Below are 17,285 nucleotides of genomic sequence, written 5' to 3'. Positions count from 1 at the left end.
AGACAAGGATGCCCATTCTTACCACTTTCATTCAACATAGTATTGGAAGTCCTAGCCACAGCAATCAGACAAGAAGGAGAAATAAAAAGAATCCAAATCAGAAAGGAAGAAGTAAAGCTGTCTTTGTCTGCAGATGGCATGATACGATACATAGACAATTCTAAAGATGACACCAAAAAAAAACTACTAAAACTCATCCATGAGTTAGGATACAAAATTAATATACAGAAATAAATCTCTTGCATTTCTATTCACTAACAACAAACTGTCAGAGAAGTTAAGGAAACACAATGTTATTTACAGTCGCAGCAAAAGGAATAAAATACCTAGGAATTAACCTACCTAAGGAGGTAAAGACCTGTGCTTGGAAAACTATAAAACACTGATGAAATAGATTGAAGAAAACACAAACAGATGGAAAGATATACCATGTTCATGAATTGGAAGAATGAATACTGTTACAATGACCACACTACGCAAGGCACTCTGTAAAGTCAGTGCAGTCCCTATCAAGATACCAAGGGCGTGCTTCATAGAACTACCACAGACAATTTTAAAAATTTGTATTGAAACCCAGAAGACCCCAAATAGCCAAAACAATCTTGAAAAAGAACAGAGTTGGAGGAATCATGCTCCCTGACTTCAGACTATACTACAAAGCTACAGTCATCAAAACAGTATGGTACTGGAACAAAAACGACACGTAGATCAGTGTGGCAGAATACAGAGCCCAGAAATAAAGCCATACACTTATGGTCAGTTAACCTATGACAAAGGAGGCAAGAATATACAATGGAGAAAAGACAGTCTCTTAAATGGTGCTGGGAAAACTGGACAGTTCATGTGAAAGAATGAAATTAGAACATTCTCTAACATCACATACAAAAATAAACCCAAAATGGATTAAAGACCTAAATATAAGTCTTAAAACCATAAAACTTATGTAAGAAAACAGGTAGAACACTCTTTGACATAAATCACAGTATTTTTTTGCATCTGTCTCCTAAGGCAAAGAAAACAAAAGCAAAAATAAACAAATAGGACCTAATTAAACTTAAAAGCATTTGCACAGCAAAGGAAACCATCCACAAAACAAAAAGACCTACTGAATGGGAGAAAAAAGTTGCAAATGATATGACCGATAAGAGGTTAACATTCAAAATATATGAACAACTCATACAATTTAACATCAGAAAAAAACCTGATTAAAAAATGAGCAGAAGACCCAAATAAACATTTTTCCAAAGAAGACATACAGATGGCCAACAAACACATGAAAAGATGCTCAACATCATTAATCATCAGAGAAATGCAAATTCAGACTGCAGTGAGACATCACCCAACACCTGTCAGAATGGCTGTCATCAAAAAGGACACAAATAACAAGTGCTGGTGAGGATGTGGAGAAAAGGGAACCCTTGTACACTCTTGATGGGGATGTACATTGGTGCAGCCAGTATGGAAAACAGTATGGAGGCTTCTCAAAAAACTAAAAATATATCTTAAAATAGGATAGCATATGACCTACCAGTTCCACTCCTGGACATACATCTGAAAAAAATGAAAACACTGATTTAAAAAGATATGGGCACCCCAGTGTTTATAGCACTATTTACAATAACCAAGACATAGAAGCAATCTAAATGTCCATCAATAGACAAAGAAGTTGTGGTAAACACACACACACACACACACACACACACACACACACTCTCTCACTCTGCAACACTACTCAGCCATTAAAAAGAATGAAAATTTGCCATTTAGCATGGATGGACTTGGAGGGTATTATGTTAAAATGAAATGTCAGACAGAGAAAGACAACTACCGTATGGTATCACTTACATGTGGAATCTAAAAAAGAAAACAAACTAGTAGATATAAGAGAACAGAAATAGACTCACAGGTATGGAGAACACACTGGTGGTTCCCAGAGGGGAGAGAATATAGGGGAAGGGAAGACGGTGAGGGATTAAGAGGTACAGACACTATGTATAAAATAAGTAAGTTACAGGGATATAGTGAGCCACACAGGGAATATAGCTAATATTTTATAATAACTGTAAGTGGAATGTAACCTTTAAAAGTCACTATGTTGTACCTGAAACTGATGCAATATTATACACCAACTATACCTCGAAAAAACACAAAGAAATAGGAGTTTTTAAACATTGCCCCAGTATTCACATTATTCTAAATATGTGTTCTCTTTTCTGCTCCTTTATTCACTGATACATTTGTATTTTATGTTTTTATTTTTAAGTAGCTGTCATGGATGCGCTGGTGGAAGATGATATCTGCATTCTGAATCATGAAAAAGCCCAGAGGAGAGATACTGTGACTCCGGTCTCAATATATTCCGGAGATGAATCTGTCGCTTCCCATTTTGCCCTGGTCACTGCATATGAAGACATCAAGAAACGACTTAAGGATTCAGAAAAAGAGAACTCTTTCTTAAAAAAACGAATAAGAATTTTGGAAGAAAAGGTAATTTATCTGTTACCTTCATCTATGTTGTATGACTTAAAGAACAATTCAAATCCAGAGTATTTGGAGAATTAAATATTTTTCCGTCCTGTCTGCCGTGGGTGTACCAGATTTCCAAGGATAGCACACTGCCAATCTCAAAATCCTGGGCATTTTACGCAGCCTTCTGTGCTTCATGTATCATAACACTTGGTGAATATTTGCAGAGTAGGATTTAACAACATGAAGGGATTAAATTTCAATTTTTGTGTGTGTATGTGTATACATATGGATATAGATATAGAAGTATAGCCAGTTTACAATGTTGTATTAATCAAATATTTTTCTTACCTCTTTTTGTCAGATGGCCTTACCTTCATAGTAGTATGTATTTTACACAGCATTTTTAAATCTGTGCAAAAAATTATATACCAACAAAGTAAATTAAGTGTCCAAGGAAGAAGCTCCTGGAACATTGTTCTGATACGTTTAATAATGTTTTCATCTGGACTGAAGTTTCACATCTTCTTTACCTCAACATTCTCTTTTGTTCTTGAACACACATAATGAGAATGCTTTTAACTGATTAACTAATGTTTCTTCTGTTTACCTTTTTCATTTAGAAATTGGACACTTCTAAAGGTGACAGAATATATAAACATCTGATTCAGTTATAAATCATCAGATCTACTTGGCTTGTATGTTGAGAAATCTTCCTCACTCTTTTTTTTTTTTAAGTTTTGAAGTGTAGCTTAGTTCATGTTTCTTCAGATCATGGTTTATGATCTTCAGATGTTCAGTGTATTCATGTTTTACAAACAGCAGCTTCCACAAAGGAGGAAGGAAATAATCTAGGAATAAAAACTTGAGGATGGGGCTTGGTAGAATTGAGTCCTTTGAAGGAAATACGAAAAAATCAGCTTCTTCGTATTCATACGAATTTTCTTTAATGATAATTAAATGGTGACAGACTGGGATAGAGTGACAAAACATAGCACTTTGGAGCTCGTAGTTAGGTTTTTAAAAGGTCAGTAGAAAAATGTGACTTAGTGTAATGAACATTGGAAAATATTTCTGTGCTTTGTGACATACAATCCTATTAATTTCTGTTCTGGAGTAATACAGATTTAATGAACTAACACATCTGTTCCTTAAAATGTCAGGTGCACATTAACTTGATACTTTTGCTACACAGTAACTTGGTACTGTATACCTCCTTGGAAAGCTCAAGCAGTATACAAGAATGATGTACTGTGTTTTGATGTGATGAATTAATATAAAAATAGATACCACAAAGTATAAGATACTGATGAAGGAAGAGCATAAAAAGAAGACTTTTAAAAAATATTCTGTACTTTTGTGTTTTCTTCATCAGTAAAGCTTAATTGTGTGGCAGTGAAATGTTCACTTACCCGTAGTCCAGACTTTATCCCTGCATTACAGTGATTAAGATGTGGAGCCATCAGAAAACTGGTTTGTTTGTTTTTTTTAACATGGAGTATGCTCTTAAGCTTTCTCTTCTGATTTTCTGCCACTAGCTTATCGGGGCTCGAAAGGATGAAGAAGCCAGTTCTGTGGGACGAGAACAAGTCAATAAGGCCTACCATGCGTATCGAGAGGTTTGCATTGACAGGGACAATTTGAAGAGCAAGTTGGATAAAATGGTAGGTTGGTTTGAAGAGAATGATATCTATATATTGCAAATATTTTCTCCTTGAAGAGGTTTAAAATTAGAAATAAGAGAGACTTGCATTTATTAAGTAAAAAATTGAAAATATGCATGCTCAAGGCAAATATAGAAAATTTTAATGGTAACATTTGAAAGTTATCCTTATACAAAATAAATATGCAGTATGTAATGATGTTTCACTCTTAAGTACGTCTAACACCACTAACTTATTTTGAAAAATCATGAGTTGGTAGAATTTGTCAATGTGTTAAAAAAAAAAAAAAACCTGTGAATAATAAGTCCTGAGTTAGAGAAAGAGATTAGTGAAGAAAAAACTGGGTTCATGTTCCCACCTTGCTTTTAAAAAGACTAGAATTAGTTTTTCAGTATCTACCTGAAAATTAATATATAATACCGATCTATAGATTTTATTGAATGTAATTTGGCATTTTCCCTACTTAACTAGAATAAAGACAACTCTGAATCTTTGAAAGTATTGAATGAACAGCTACAATCTAAAGAAGTAGAGCTCCTCCAGCTAAGGACAGAGGTGGAAACTCAGCAGGGTAGGCCACTTACTTGTTACAAATATTCTAACGGAATTAATACATTTTTCCATTGATGTTTATGTCCATGATCAGTTTTCTATATCTGTATGCTGATAAGGCCTTAACTTATTTTTAAATTTTTAGGCATGTATCAGTGTCTCTGTTCTGCTTTTACAAAACAGCAACTCCTTTTAGCTTTTCCCTAGATGGAGATTGCATTTTTCTTGGAGAGAATTTGCCAGGTTTTATTCAGGGCTGGCTTGTGATGAAGTGGATGAAGAAGGGAGTGGACCTCATCCTCTTCAGAGCCTTTTGCCCACTGCTGAACACTGGCGTGGAGTGGTTACACTTGCATTTTTGTTTTGTTTTGGTTTGTTTGTTTTAATTTCTGAAGGTTGTTAAAATGTGCAGGTGAGATGCTGTGTTGAAAAGTCAGGGCTGAGGGTCTGAGTATTAACTCTCCTATTCCATGAACATTCACTCTGATGAGACAGGCTGGAGATGAGGCTCTGAGAGACTTTTGGCAGGAGGCTGAGAGGAGATCTCTCACAGTAGCTCGTTGGGGCTTTTTCTGCAGAGAGAGACTGAGAAGCTAAGTCAAGCGTTAGTCAGTATCTGGTTGTACTGAGTTTGTACAGTGGCGCGTTTATGAGTGAAACTGTTCTGAAGTGAAACTTTATACTTTCTAAAGGGACTAGATGGAGTGATTAGCTGAGTGAGCCTCAGTTTACTCACTTCGCTTAATTCTTATCACTGTCTTCATCTTGACGTAGGTTACTGATCTGTCTGTAATTTTAACATATGCTTGATTAGTGTTGTATATTTTAAAATTTCAAACTGACAAATTTGCTCTTAAACCTAAGCAGAAAATCAGGGATGGGGTGATTAATACGTTCTAAGACAAGATCACTAGATTTCTTATTCTCATTAGCATAGATATTTGAAAGCGATTACTGTTTTTCAAAACCTTAATTGTGTCTGTATTACATTGGCTTTTCTTTTACCCACCTCTCAATAGTGTAAGCTCTTTTGAGTTGCAACCAGTGCAGAAAGCAGAAATAACAGCTTTAATGTCCCTCCTTTTTGTAGTGATAAGGAATTTAAATCCACCTTCGTCAGACTGGGAGGTGGAGAAGTTGAGCCGTGACCTGAAGATCCATGGTTTGGAGCAAGAGCTGGAGCTGATGAGGAGAGAGTGTAGAGACCTCAGACTAGAGCTGCAGAAAGCCAGACAAACGGTACCATAGACTGGCCCCACCGGGAGGTTCAAATGCTGGGCGCGCCACTCGCAGGCCTTGTCATAAGTGTCACACCACAGGCTCAGCGTAAACTAGCTGCTTAGAGAGCTAGTCTCTGAACGTTCATTCACCTTTATCTTCCCTTTAATCATTTTTGCTAAAATTTGATATACTGTATACTTTTAGCATAATCCTAGAATTACATAATTTTGTTGTTAAAAAGCTAATTTTTAAAAAAACCTTATTAGTTTATTAATTTATTAAAACTATTCTTTCAAACTTCCTTTTCCTTCAGTTTCCTTAAGTCATTTTTTTCTGTGTAAAGTGCAAGAGAACTCAGGTTTTATGTTTCCCATTTTATTTAACTTACAATTTGATTAACTTAGACACCACAAGAGACTACTTGATTCTTAGAATTCTTAAAAAAAAAAAGAGAAAAAACTTTACCGCATCCACTAATTTTCAGAAGTCTAATACTTTCGGAACAACTTTAATTTTCAGCAAATAGCTGAGAATTCAAGAATTGAGGGGCAAAAGGCAAAACCGAAAACCCTGCTGAGCTGCTGAAGTGTGGTTAGTCATCCACTGAAACACAGGATGCCTCTCAGGTCCTCACCAACGGTCTATGTACTGACACAGCGACCTTTGAGCAGTGTGTGTGTGTCTTGCAGAGGTCCTGTATACAAGGATTTTTTTCAGTAAAGATACAGTCGGTCCTGGGCATCTGCCAACCACAATCGTAGACTACGCTGTCCGTCACTGCTTGATCCACGGATGCCAGCCTGAGGGTACAGAGGGCTGACTCTGCGACTTGAGCATCCACAGGTTTTGGTCCCTACTGTGGATCTTGACACCAGTCCCCTTGGATACCAAGGGACAGCTGAGCTTTGTGTTGGGTTCTAGAAAGCTTGGATACGTTTGTTCAGATGTCATGACGGAGAGCGCTGAGGATAGAAGGTGCACCAAAGGCAGGGTTTAAAACAGTTATTACGGGAAATGGAAAAGCTTAGTAGTCTGGAGTTCAGGAGCCATTATATACACCCATGGATTTCAGACTAAGGGAGCCAGGTAGATCCTTATTTCTCAGCTCAACCATTTTGCCCATCAGAGCATCCAGCACTACCCCCAGGTTCTTCCAGGCTGCCACTGACTGAAAGAGGGGCTGTGCCCTCACCTCCTGACCACCGACCAGGACTCTGCCCTGAGCCCCAGGTGTCCTTGGATGCGCTGACTGTGCTTTTCTGTAATGTCGCCTTTACCGAAGGTGACCGCTGGTTAAGAACGGCATTAAGAGTGATGGGGCATCCTGCATTGGCCTTTACCAGATGAACTGGACAGTGAGAACTTGATTCGGAGCCCCCAGCCCTGATAAAAGGGAAACATCTACGACAAAAATTACTGTCAGCTCCTGCTGGAGCCAATTTTTTTTTTCTTATTTGACATCTGAAGTTAGTTTTCCTGGCTTTGAACCTGTGACCCATGGCACAATTCCCTCAGAGGTCTTGAGTGTCCTGCCTCACAAGCCCCAGTGGCCACAGCCTTCGAGAGGCTCCTTTTACAAAGCTGTGCTTGCCAGAAAAGGCTCACCACGAAGCTCTGAACTGTAATCGTCAGTATATACATTCTACTTTAAGTGATGCGATAGTTTTTATAAACAATGGATATTTACTTACATAGTAGGAAGCAGTACCCTGGAATTACAAAAATTTGGTTCATAATTGTTGTGTTCCTATTAACATTAGCAAGGTCATTTAACTGTCTTGAACTTTTTTCCTATAAAGCTGACGTTAAATATCTATTTTTTTATGAAAGTTAAAATAGGTAATATGTAAAGCAGTTAGCGTAGTGCCTGGTACAGAGGGTTTTCAGAAAGTGAACTACACATTAGGGTAATCCAGAAAAGCAGTGTATGTGTGATACAGTTCAGTTCTCAGCATTTAATATTTTCCACTAGATGGTGCTGGGGGATAAATTTGCTTTTAGTTTAATTCATCTTTCATAAATCACAGAAACAGAGTTGAAGGTAGAAGAAACTTTAGAAATCAGTTCTTTTACTGCTGATGAAATTCAGTCAGAGACTAAGAAACTTTAAGAATTGAAGTGAGATAAGGGAGGTTTTGTGTTTTTTTTTAAGAATTTAAGACATGGTCCTTCCTTCATAGGAATTTATTTGGCTGGGGGAGGGGAGATTTAAAGGTTAAAAAAAATGCTCACAACTAATATAAAGATATCAACCAGGAAAATAAATAGTGGAAATTTATCAATTTATCAAGAGTTCCAAGTTTCAATCTTGATACTGTGGCATGTGTACATTTAAGTCTTACGTCAAAGGTGTTGCTGAGCAGACCAAGAGCGAGCCAAGGAGAGAGACGTATGTTCACACTAATCATCTTCCTTATATTTACTGTAGCCATATTTACAAATATTTATAAGATGCTACTTTGTGAAACATTTTGTAACACCTTCTGAGTGTGAAAGAGCATCGCTACATGGATGTAAGAGTGGCCTTTTTTGGGCTTTTTTTTTTTTTTTTTTTGAAGTACTTAGTGAACTCAGTTGATTGTTCGGTATTATTGAGTTCGAAGTTCCACTGTGGACCTTTTGGACTCTGTATCCTCCAGTATTCTAGCCATTTATATTCAGAACAGTTGGTCCTTTGAGAAAAACAGACACTGGGGCAGACGTGTAGGAAACGCCGGCTCGGGTGTAGGAAAGGCACCCGGTGACGGCGGGTTGGAGGCGGACACCGCGCTGTGCTGTGCCGGCGCTGCTGAGCGGCCCCGCAGTACGGGGACCCGCTTCGCTCAGCAGTGCTCCCCGGGGTTCCGCGGGACTCCAGCGCCAGGTGTTTGCGTATTACAGATAATTTCCGTTGTGCCTTTTGCTGATTTACAATAGATTTTCTGAATTGTTAGGTGGCAACTGGGAAAATACTTGAACAACCCAAACTGTTACTTTTTTTAATATCACTGGCTTTAAAAATGAGAAAGGTTTCCATTACACATGTACACATGTATACGTTAATTAAAATGTATATTTTATGTATATTTTTTATTAATGATTATTAACTAATGATACTGAGAAACTCAAAGTGACTTGATCTTATTCCTTTATATCTTGTGAGGAACAGGAAAGGAACATGTCCAAGGTCATGTGCCTTGTTAGGGGTCAGGCCTCCCCTGTTTGTGGGCCAGTTTCCCGTCTCTACAGGGCTCCCCTAAGACGCAGCTCAACTGTTACAGTCCTTAGTTGGTATTTTCTGAACAGTCAGGTCCAAATACCCTTGAATCCTATAATATGGTTGATGTTTTACACCCCCAAGTGCAGAGGACTCATGAGGTCCTTTTGTGGCATTTTAGTGTTTCACTTTAAAACATACCATTTAGATGATATAAATACACGGTAAAATTGAATTTTGTCCTCTCAGTTTATAGTGGCCATTCCTGCTAATAAAATTAGTGCCTGTGGTATTGTTTTTATTTGTTGTGGACCCTGAAAGTAAATGCATTGCAAACAAGTGTGTTACAGAATTGCCTTAAACATATTAAGTTTACTTTTAAATATCTTTCATAGGTTCTTTTTGTCATCTATAACCTAAACTACTAAAACTTAAAGGCATATAAGGACTTTATGAAGTCCTCGCCCTGCCACTGTCTTGTGGGAAGAGGAAATTTATGCTGATCTTTTTAAACAGTAACCTGTTAAATTTTGGTACTATTTTTTTGTAGTGATACCAAAAGTGAGATACTAACAAACTTCCATTTTCTGATGGAATGAATTCACTCAGCTGTACTTTGAATAAAGAGTAATTTGATAAAATTTGTTACCCTTTTTAAAATACAGACTCTAGATGGATGTTTTCAGAAATACATTTTGTAAGACTCCAAGTTCTTTTATGTGAGACCAATTGCAGTTTTTAAAGAAAAAGCATTCATGACTTTAATTGGAAATTTAGAAATTACCTGGTATAGGTTTAGAGTTATTTCATTAACATTGAATGTAAGATCTAGTTTTATGCTGCAGTTAACATATTCTTTAAAAGCTGAAACATGGCTAGGCTAATCAAGTACTGACAATAAATAGAACGCAGTATAATGACAACTTGTAAACTTTTTTTTAAACAATGACAGGACCCATCTCAGGAAGACAGTCCGAAGAGTGGAGATGTCCAGAGACTGAGCGTCTCCAGGTATGACCGTTCTCCAGCGCTCAGGACAGTGCAGTCTTGTCCTGTAGCCTCTTTGTGCAGGTTCCTAGACTTGTTATGATTTAACCTCAGATGGACACCATTTGGGTACTGCGTTTAACCTCTGATCACAAGAGACGCAGAGAAAATACTGAACTAATGCTTAACAATAGGCTTGAACTTGAGAAGCAGAAAGGTGTATAATGTGATTCCTTAGACAGAATTTTTGCAGTTATACTTTAGACAGGGTTTTAGGGAGCTAGCAGTATAGATGTATTCTGTCATAAATTCTGATTTTTACATGAAGAATTATGTACTTCCCTATACAGCAATATCACTTTGCCTTTTTGGGGTGTGTGTAGTTAATTATGTTTATTTATTAGTACCACTCTGTCTTGGGGGCAAACTTAGACACCCTTAGTCTTTGATATGACATGAATTTTAAGAGAACTATTCTCTTGGGGTAAGAGTAAAAGTAGCAGAGTTTATGTATGGAATATTCAGCCTCTTTTTTTTCTCGAATATATATATATCATTTTTACTTAAGTAACACAAGTACGTTTTGTCTGATAATTTCTGTTCTACTGTGTTAGTATCCCCTCTCTATAAAGATAGGTCTAGCCAATGAAAAAAATTTAAATTTGACTTGATTGTCTGATTGTTTGGTTTGCAAAGTTTATTGGCCTAAAGTAAGTAATGTGAATTACCTCTGACCTATTCCTGTGGAAAACCTGACTGAGAGAAACGATCAATTAGGGGAAGACGGTCGAGGAAGCACCAGGTGGCCCTGCTCCCGGCCCAGGGCGGCCCCCACCCCGTGTGAAGGGCCAGCAGTGAGGATGGCAGGCCTCGTGGGCCAGTCTCTTGCCCTTCAAACAGTAGCTCATATATGCCATCAGCTTGTATCCACATTTACAGCAAAGAGGCTTTTCCTTGTATTTAAACACGTGTCTAGTACAGTGTCCATGTAAATTATTTTTCAAAGTTGTCTGTCAGTTACTTTCTTTTTTCCTATCAGCCTAGGTTTCCCTTTATTAATTTTGTTGCATTTATCATTTTCATAAGCCTCTTCAAACCATTTTTGGGAAGAAGCAGGGAACAAATGTGTTTACAGTCACAGTAGGTCAAAGAAAAGGGCTTGTATAGTGTGTTAGAACGGGACTTCTGCTTCCATTCTCGGGCGACAGTACGTAGTTTGGATCACTTCTGTGAGAATAACTCGGAAAGCTGACACCACGTAACTAACAAGATAGTGAGGAATCTCTAGGCCAGGATTTGGAGGAGGAGGAGGAAGGCCCAAGGAGGTGAGCCTGGTTTTTGAGGCTGCAGGACTCTGTGCAGTGTTCGTTCTCTAAAGCTTTGTATTAATTCAGGCTCAGAGAAACAGATGTTAGAATTGCCTTGAGTTCAGTCTGAACGTCGCTGTATGCGAAAGAGCTGTACTAATTAAAGCACGCCCTCCTGGCTCCCTGGTGCTCGGGACACTGTGCTTTTGCAAACTGCTTTGCATTTATCTTCTGTAAGCAGAAGGCTTCCATCTCCCGGTTAGCAGCTAGAAAACCAATAACCAACTTTGGGGCTTACCCTTGCTAAACTTTGCATCGTGCATTTTTATGTTAGCGTCACTCCTAACTGCATTCTGTCTTGCTTTCCCTTTGCCTTGTCATTTATACCTGCTTCCAGTTTAGAGTCCGCCGCTTTATTAATCTTTGTAAATTGCCTCATCCACTTTTAAGTGGAACAATTCCATTGATAAATTAAGTTTACTATATTAGGAGAAAAGCACATAGGAATGTTTCCATAAAACCATTAACTAAAAGTTTAGAAATTTTTAAGGATGATTTTCCAGTTATTTGGAAAATTCCCTTTCTATTTCCTTCATCACATTGCCAGGCAGGTGAAGTGGTACCATATTGCTTCGTGAGTGAAGCTTTTAATTACCTTTGACATGGCACTCTTTGTGCACAACTAGTAACAGGAGCAGCCCCGCCCGTCGGAAGCTCGGCCGGCGCTCGGCCGGCGCCCTGCCCGTGCGCTGGCTGGTGTTACCTCCGGTTGCTGCTCTCAGTGCTGAAGCCAGAGCTAGGGGTGGGGTAGCTTCTTAAAGTACAGACTCTGAGCTTAGAAAATGGGGATTAAGTTAGTGGTTTTCACACTTCGTTGTGTTGCCTTAGTGATCATGAGATTTTGTGAGTTAGGACATGCATTTTTAAAATAAGGAATAAAACAAAACATCCCAGAGTATGAGCTGCAGTGTGAAATGGCTGCCTGCTGTGCCGTTCAGTCAAAAATAGTTGAAAGGTGCTTGTCTGAGGGAATCACAGTTGGCAAAATACACACGTCTGCGTCTCTAGTTCTTGGCTAAGACGGTGCCATACTTTCATTTTAATTCCTCTGGGGAATATAATAGTTCAGTACATTTTCAAAAGCTGAAGAAAACTATGGCTGAAGTAAAAACTTAAGTAGATTTTTCTTATACAAGGAACTTTCATTTCAGTATGAGAGTTGAATGTACAGTGTCAATTAAGAAAACAGCTTTTACACAGTTTTACTTTGTAAGCTGGGCGTGTCCCCCCTTCTTGAGATGTGGATAAGCAGGTTTCATTACATTTAAAATTCAGAGATGTGGAACTTTATACTGGACCTAGGAAGGCTGTGTTTTTGAGGGGGGGAGAGAGAGAGTGTGAGAGTGTGAGAGAGAGAGAGAGTGTGAGAGAGAGAGAGAGTGTGAGAGCTCCCAGGTGGCCAGGTCGGTCTACGGATGGGCAGGGGCGCCTGTCCAGCGCAGAGTGAAGGCTCAGCCCTCATTACCAGTCTATCTCATCTGTCTTACTGTCTCGGGTTCTCATTTGGGATACTTTGTGCTGCATCTCAGTGTTCAAGTGGTTTTTAAGTTCTTTATAAAATTTATGTATGGCCTTAGGATGCTGCTCGTGTGGCATTTAGAGCAAAACTAATTTACGCTCCCCGATGGTGGGGGCAGAAGGGGAAGGTTGTGTCTCAGAAATACACAGGTCAGTCCAGGTTAGTTGGAGCTCTGCTAAAGATTTGTGGATGACAGCTTTTCCAGTCTCACGTGAGTAATGATATAAACATTTTGTTCAAGTACAATTTTACAAAATTAACACACTTTGAGGACTCCAGCGCTTTTCTATGAACTGTAAAGCGCAAAGTAACTGCCATTACTCTGTTTCCCACAAGAGGGAGAGCTCGTACTTAGTAATGACTAGATTTTTCTGTCTGTAGTTTTCAATTCAGGTGACGTTAAGGGCAAAAGAAAACAATCTGATGTATGTTAAACGTGGTGACCTAGTTTTTGAACTTGAATTGGAAGGTGTGTATAGATGCTGCTCTCACACCTCCGCTGTAATTGTTCCTGCTGTGTCTTACATGCTTGGCTGCAGTGCTTAGACACTGTCTGCAGTATTGCTTTTCTTTTCTCCAAGTCAGGCACTGATGTACCATCTCAGGCCAGTAATAAACCACTGGCTCTGAACTGCAGTGTTCACACTTCCCTGCTGCGCAGTGTGAGGGGCTCTTTGGAAAGCATACTGAATGCCCCGAGCTGCACCCAGGCACCGCCCGCTCTCTCCACACTTCACACGGGCTCCTCTGAGGAACGCTCACCGTGACACGCATCTCAGACGTTGACTGGGGAAGAGAGGTGGCTACCTTAAGTTTTGTGAAGCAATTATTTCACACCTGTCAGAAACTTGCAAAAATCCCCGTGTTCTTTAATAGACCACTGGTTAACAAATGACGCTGACAACAGACTAAAACAAGTAGAGTTTTCTCAAAAGCAGTGTAAAGTTTATTCTCCTGCTTCTAATGAAAGAATTGTAGTCTGAGTGGCATGGAAATGTTTTGACCAAAAGGTATGTAATTACATAATTGAGAATACTTCTGTTTTCGACTGTATCTCTTTCGATAATTGATAAGCTGTTAGATTTAGGTATCAAGTGTTATCCTTGAAGTTTCTTCAAAGGTTTTTGTTTGCAGCTAGACAAAGATTGAAGCATGAAGTGATATGTTTATCTAATTTGATTTCATTATTACTAAAATTACACTAATATCTTTAAGAGGCAATAATGGTAATTTGAACACTATGAGATCAGCTGTTCGTACATTTCATATTTTATGTATTCTGGTGCAGCAAAGTAAGGATAAATGCTGAAGATTCTGTTTTACTTAGTTGGCAGTTAAGAACATGGAAAAGCAAAAATTATGAAAATCCAGATAGGAATGCTTAATGGAAGATGAACTTAATAAAATTAGGTTTAAAATAACTGATTTATAATTTGTTAGATAACTGAGGTAGAGTAGTTTTAACCATAGAATGAGACGTACCATAAAGTTTTATGTGTTTGCTGTATCCCCATCTCTAGCTCCCGTTCCCTCCTCAGGAAGTCATCTGGCTCCCCAGGTCCTCTGCTGTCAGGTCACATTGCCTCAGAGCCAACCATATGAGACAGCCCAGTCAGACATAAAAGAATGGAATACATGAAATCTAAATTTTATTTTAATGTGGGCTTGGGTACACGCTCAGCAGTTCGTAACAGCACTTCAATTTACAACATCAGAACAGAGTAACCAAACACAGATTTAAAATCCATACATGAGTGACTGTAACTTCATTCCTGATCAGATTTGCAAATGAAGAACATATTCCTTACCATTAAATATATGAACAGCACTGCCTATCACAGGCTGTCACAACACCTCAGTTCTGAGAGGAGGACTATTAAATTCGTTGGCTAAACTTTTTAAAATACCTTCTGTTTAATATAGTTCAGTTAATTGCTAACAATTAGGTCGGTACTATGAACAGCGTCTTTTCACTTATTATAATGCTCTAAATATTTCAGTTACTTAATAAAGTTAATTTATATTTCAAAACTAATTTGAGCAGAAATGCAGATAAGCTCATTTCTGTTTTACAGTTATTCCCTCTGTCCACAGAATAACAACCGTTAACTTTTTTTTCTTAAACCCTGTATTTCAGCGCTAACATGCAAAGCGCATACTGGGACCTGAAGAGAGAGATGTCTAATTTACATCTGGTGACGCAAGTGCAGGCTGAGCTGCTCAGAAAGCTGAAAAGCCCCGCCGCAGCCAGGAAAGGCAAGTCAGGCTCTGCCGGGAACCGCCGATTCCAGCCAGACTGCTCAGAGAGCAGCCCGGCTCGCTCGCGGGTCTTATCGAAAATCTCATCAGACGCGCCCGATGAGGCGGCGTGTGCGTGGCGGCCCGCCGGCCAGCTTCACACGTAGAGGTGTCGCCGCTCTGTGCTGTCCGCAGAGCTGTGTCCTTTCCCCTTGTGGCTTCCTTCTCAGCCAAGTGTTGCTTCTGTGTTTAAGGCCGAGGTGTTAAGTTTGCTCTCATTGACCTTTTGCCACAGCGACTTCATATATTTGTTTAAAAAAAGGCACCAAGACACCAAAAGCTGTTTTTCGTCGCAGTGCTATAGAAAATCCCAAAGAGCTGGCTCTTTAACTTGTCTTTAAAAAGATAACTGATTGATCAGTTGGTTATTTTCAGGGTTTTTTTTGTCAACTGAATTTTGCTTTCCATTAAGGATAGGCTGTTGAGGATGGAGACTAGGTGCTGTTTATTTAGCCCTTCCAACCAAAACCTCCCATTGCTTTGTTTCTCATATTTAACTGCTTGGCTGACTAAACCCTTTGAGGTTTGTGTTCACCAGTAGTGGCTGCCTCGCCAGAGCTATTTTTATCCCTCAGAGAAAAATCAGTTTGTTTATACCACACCTAGCTGTATTGCGTAAAGCTGCGTGATACGAATTGGAGCGCCCTAAAATTTATTTTTAAAGAATGAGATACGACTTTTTAATTTAAAAAAAAATCATTTATTTAAAATTGCTATTTACACCTCAAATTGTTCCTTAAGAGGGCACAAGAGATTTTAGAAATAGTTCTCCTCAGGGATGTTTACTGGGGACAGGAAGGTTGCACACTGGGATGGAAAACTAAATTCAGATTCCTTTCCTTATGAGTCAGCACGATAGCAAGGTGCTTCGGCAGCCCTGACGTGATCCACCTTTCATTTTGCCCTCAAGGTTTCCAGTGGCCAGAGTTACATATGAGACGACTTTAAGTTGACAGAAGAAATAAGATGTCTCTTAAAAGAGACTCATAGAGTAATCTTTCAGTGAGTTTTCAGTGTGGCTCTTAAATACTGAGTAGAGCTTACAGAAAGTAATACAGGAGAAATGTTCTTTTTCCTGTTTGGAAATGGCTCATGCTTGGGTCCCTTCTGAGCTGGGGCATGAGAAATCGTTTGAACCATGAGTTTTCTAGCACTTTTCCTAGACGTGCCAAGGGCTCGGGGCCAGCGCGCCTGGCACAGAGCTCAGCGCTTTGCAGGACAGGAGACCGGATCCCCTTTTCTCCAGCCTGCATCTCAGCTGGTCCAGAAGCTGAGCCACGCCGCCTCCTCCCAGGGACAAGGCAGTGAGCTTATGTGATCACGCGGTTGGATTTCCTCCTCCTCTAGAACTGCAGGGTCAGCCTTCGTGCACTTGGTACCATCTCAGAGACGCACTTGTCTTGTCTTTGCTGCCCGGGCAGGATGTGAGGCGGAGGGAAGGCTCCTGCCCCCGCTGTGTGCTGTGGGTGAACGACTTGAGAGCAGTTGGGTTTCTCATCGTTGAATGTATACGAAACACATTTTCCTTGCTGGGGTTTTTTGTTTTTCTTTTTTAATTTCACCTGTATTGCGACCATTGCAGAATTTACATTTACCATTATGCGTATTTTATAAGACATAAGAGCATCTTACAACTTTTTATTCACACAGTTTTTTCCATAAAAAGCCTTTTAATACATGTTAACTTCATTTGGGTCTCACCAATTCACAATGTAATTATTTCTGGAAAAGATTTGTTTTTGGACCACCTATGGAAGAGAGATTTGAGTAAGAAAAGAAATATTATATTTAATACAGTTACTCAAACCAAGGAGTAGCATCCTTGGTTCCGTACTGATGCACAAACATGCTGCAAGGCTTCTCTGGCCACACTGAGAGCCAAGAACAGGGTCTCTAATTGGTTTCTAACTTTTTAAAAAGGAACTTCTTCACCTGCAGTATGAGACAGGTGGGACAGGACTACTGGGGCCATTTTGCAAGCAAGGAAAGTGGCGCCTGGAGCAGTGAAATGTCAC

General features: G+C 39.3%; 1 protein-coding gene across 2 annotated transcripts in view; it reads left to right on the top strand.

The window, feature by feature from the left end:
- AZI2 (5-azacytidine induced 2) overlaps window positions 1-17,285 on the top strand; it is a 29,451-nt gene that overhangs the window by 9,872 nt on the left and 2,294 nt on the right. Inside the window, exons 2-7 of one of the 2 annotated variants that reach the window (XM_006200749.4) lie at window positions 2,267-2,487; window positions 4,005-4,130; window positions 4,602-4,701; window positions 5,773-5,921; window positions 10,052-10,110; window positions 15,110-15,228. In XM_006200749.4, the coding sequence (XP_006200811.1) occupies window positions 2,272-2,487; window positions 4,005-4,130; window positions 4,602-4,701; window positions 5,773-5,921; window positions 10,052-10,110; window positions 15,110-15,228 (769 nt within the window). In that variant the 5' untranslated portion in view covers window positions 2,267-2,271. Of the gene's footprint in view, window positions 1-2,263; window positions 2,488-4,004; window positions 4,131-4,601; window positions 4,702-5,772; window positions 5,922-10,051; window positions 10,111-15,109; window positions 15,229-17,285 lie in introns of both variants that reach the window. The other variant, XM_072940895.1, reaches the window with a different exon arrangement.

The sequence above is a fragment of the Vicugna pacos genome, chromosome 17 (genome assembly GCF_048564905.1).
Source record: "Vicugna pacos chromosome 17, VicPac4, whole genome shotgun sequence".
Lineage (NCBI taxonomy): Eukaryota > Metazoa > Chordata > Mammalia > Artiodactyla > Camelidae > Vicugna > Vicugna pacos.
Note: the sequence above shows the minus strand (reverse complement) of the source record. Positions and strands in the feature narration are given on the sequence as shown.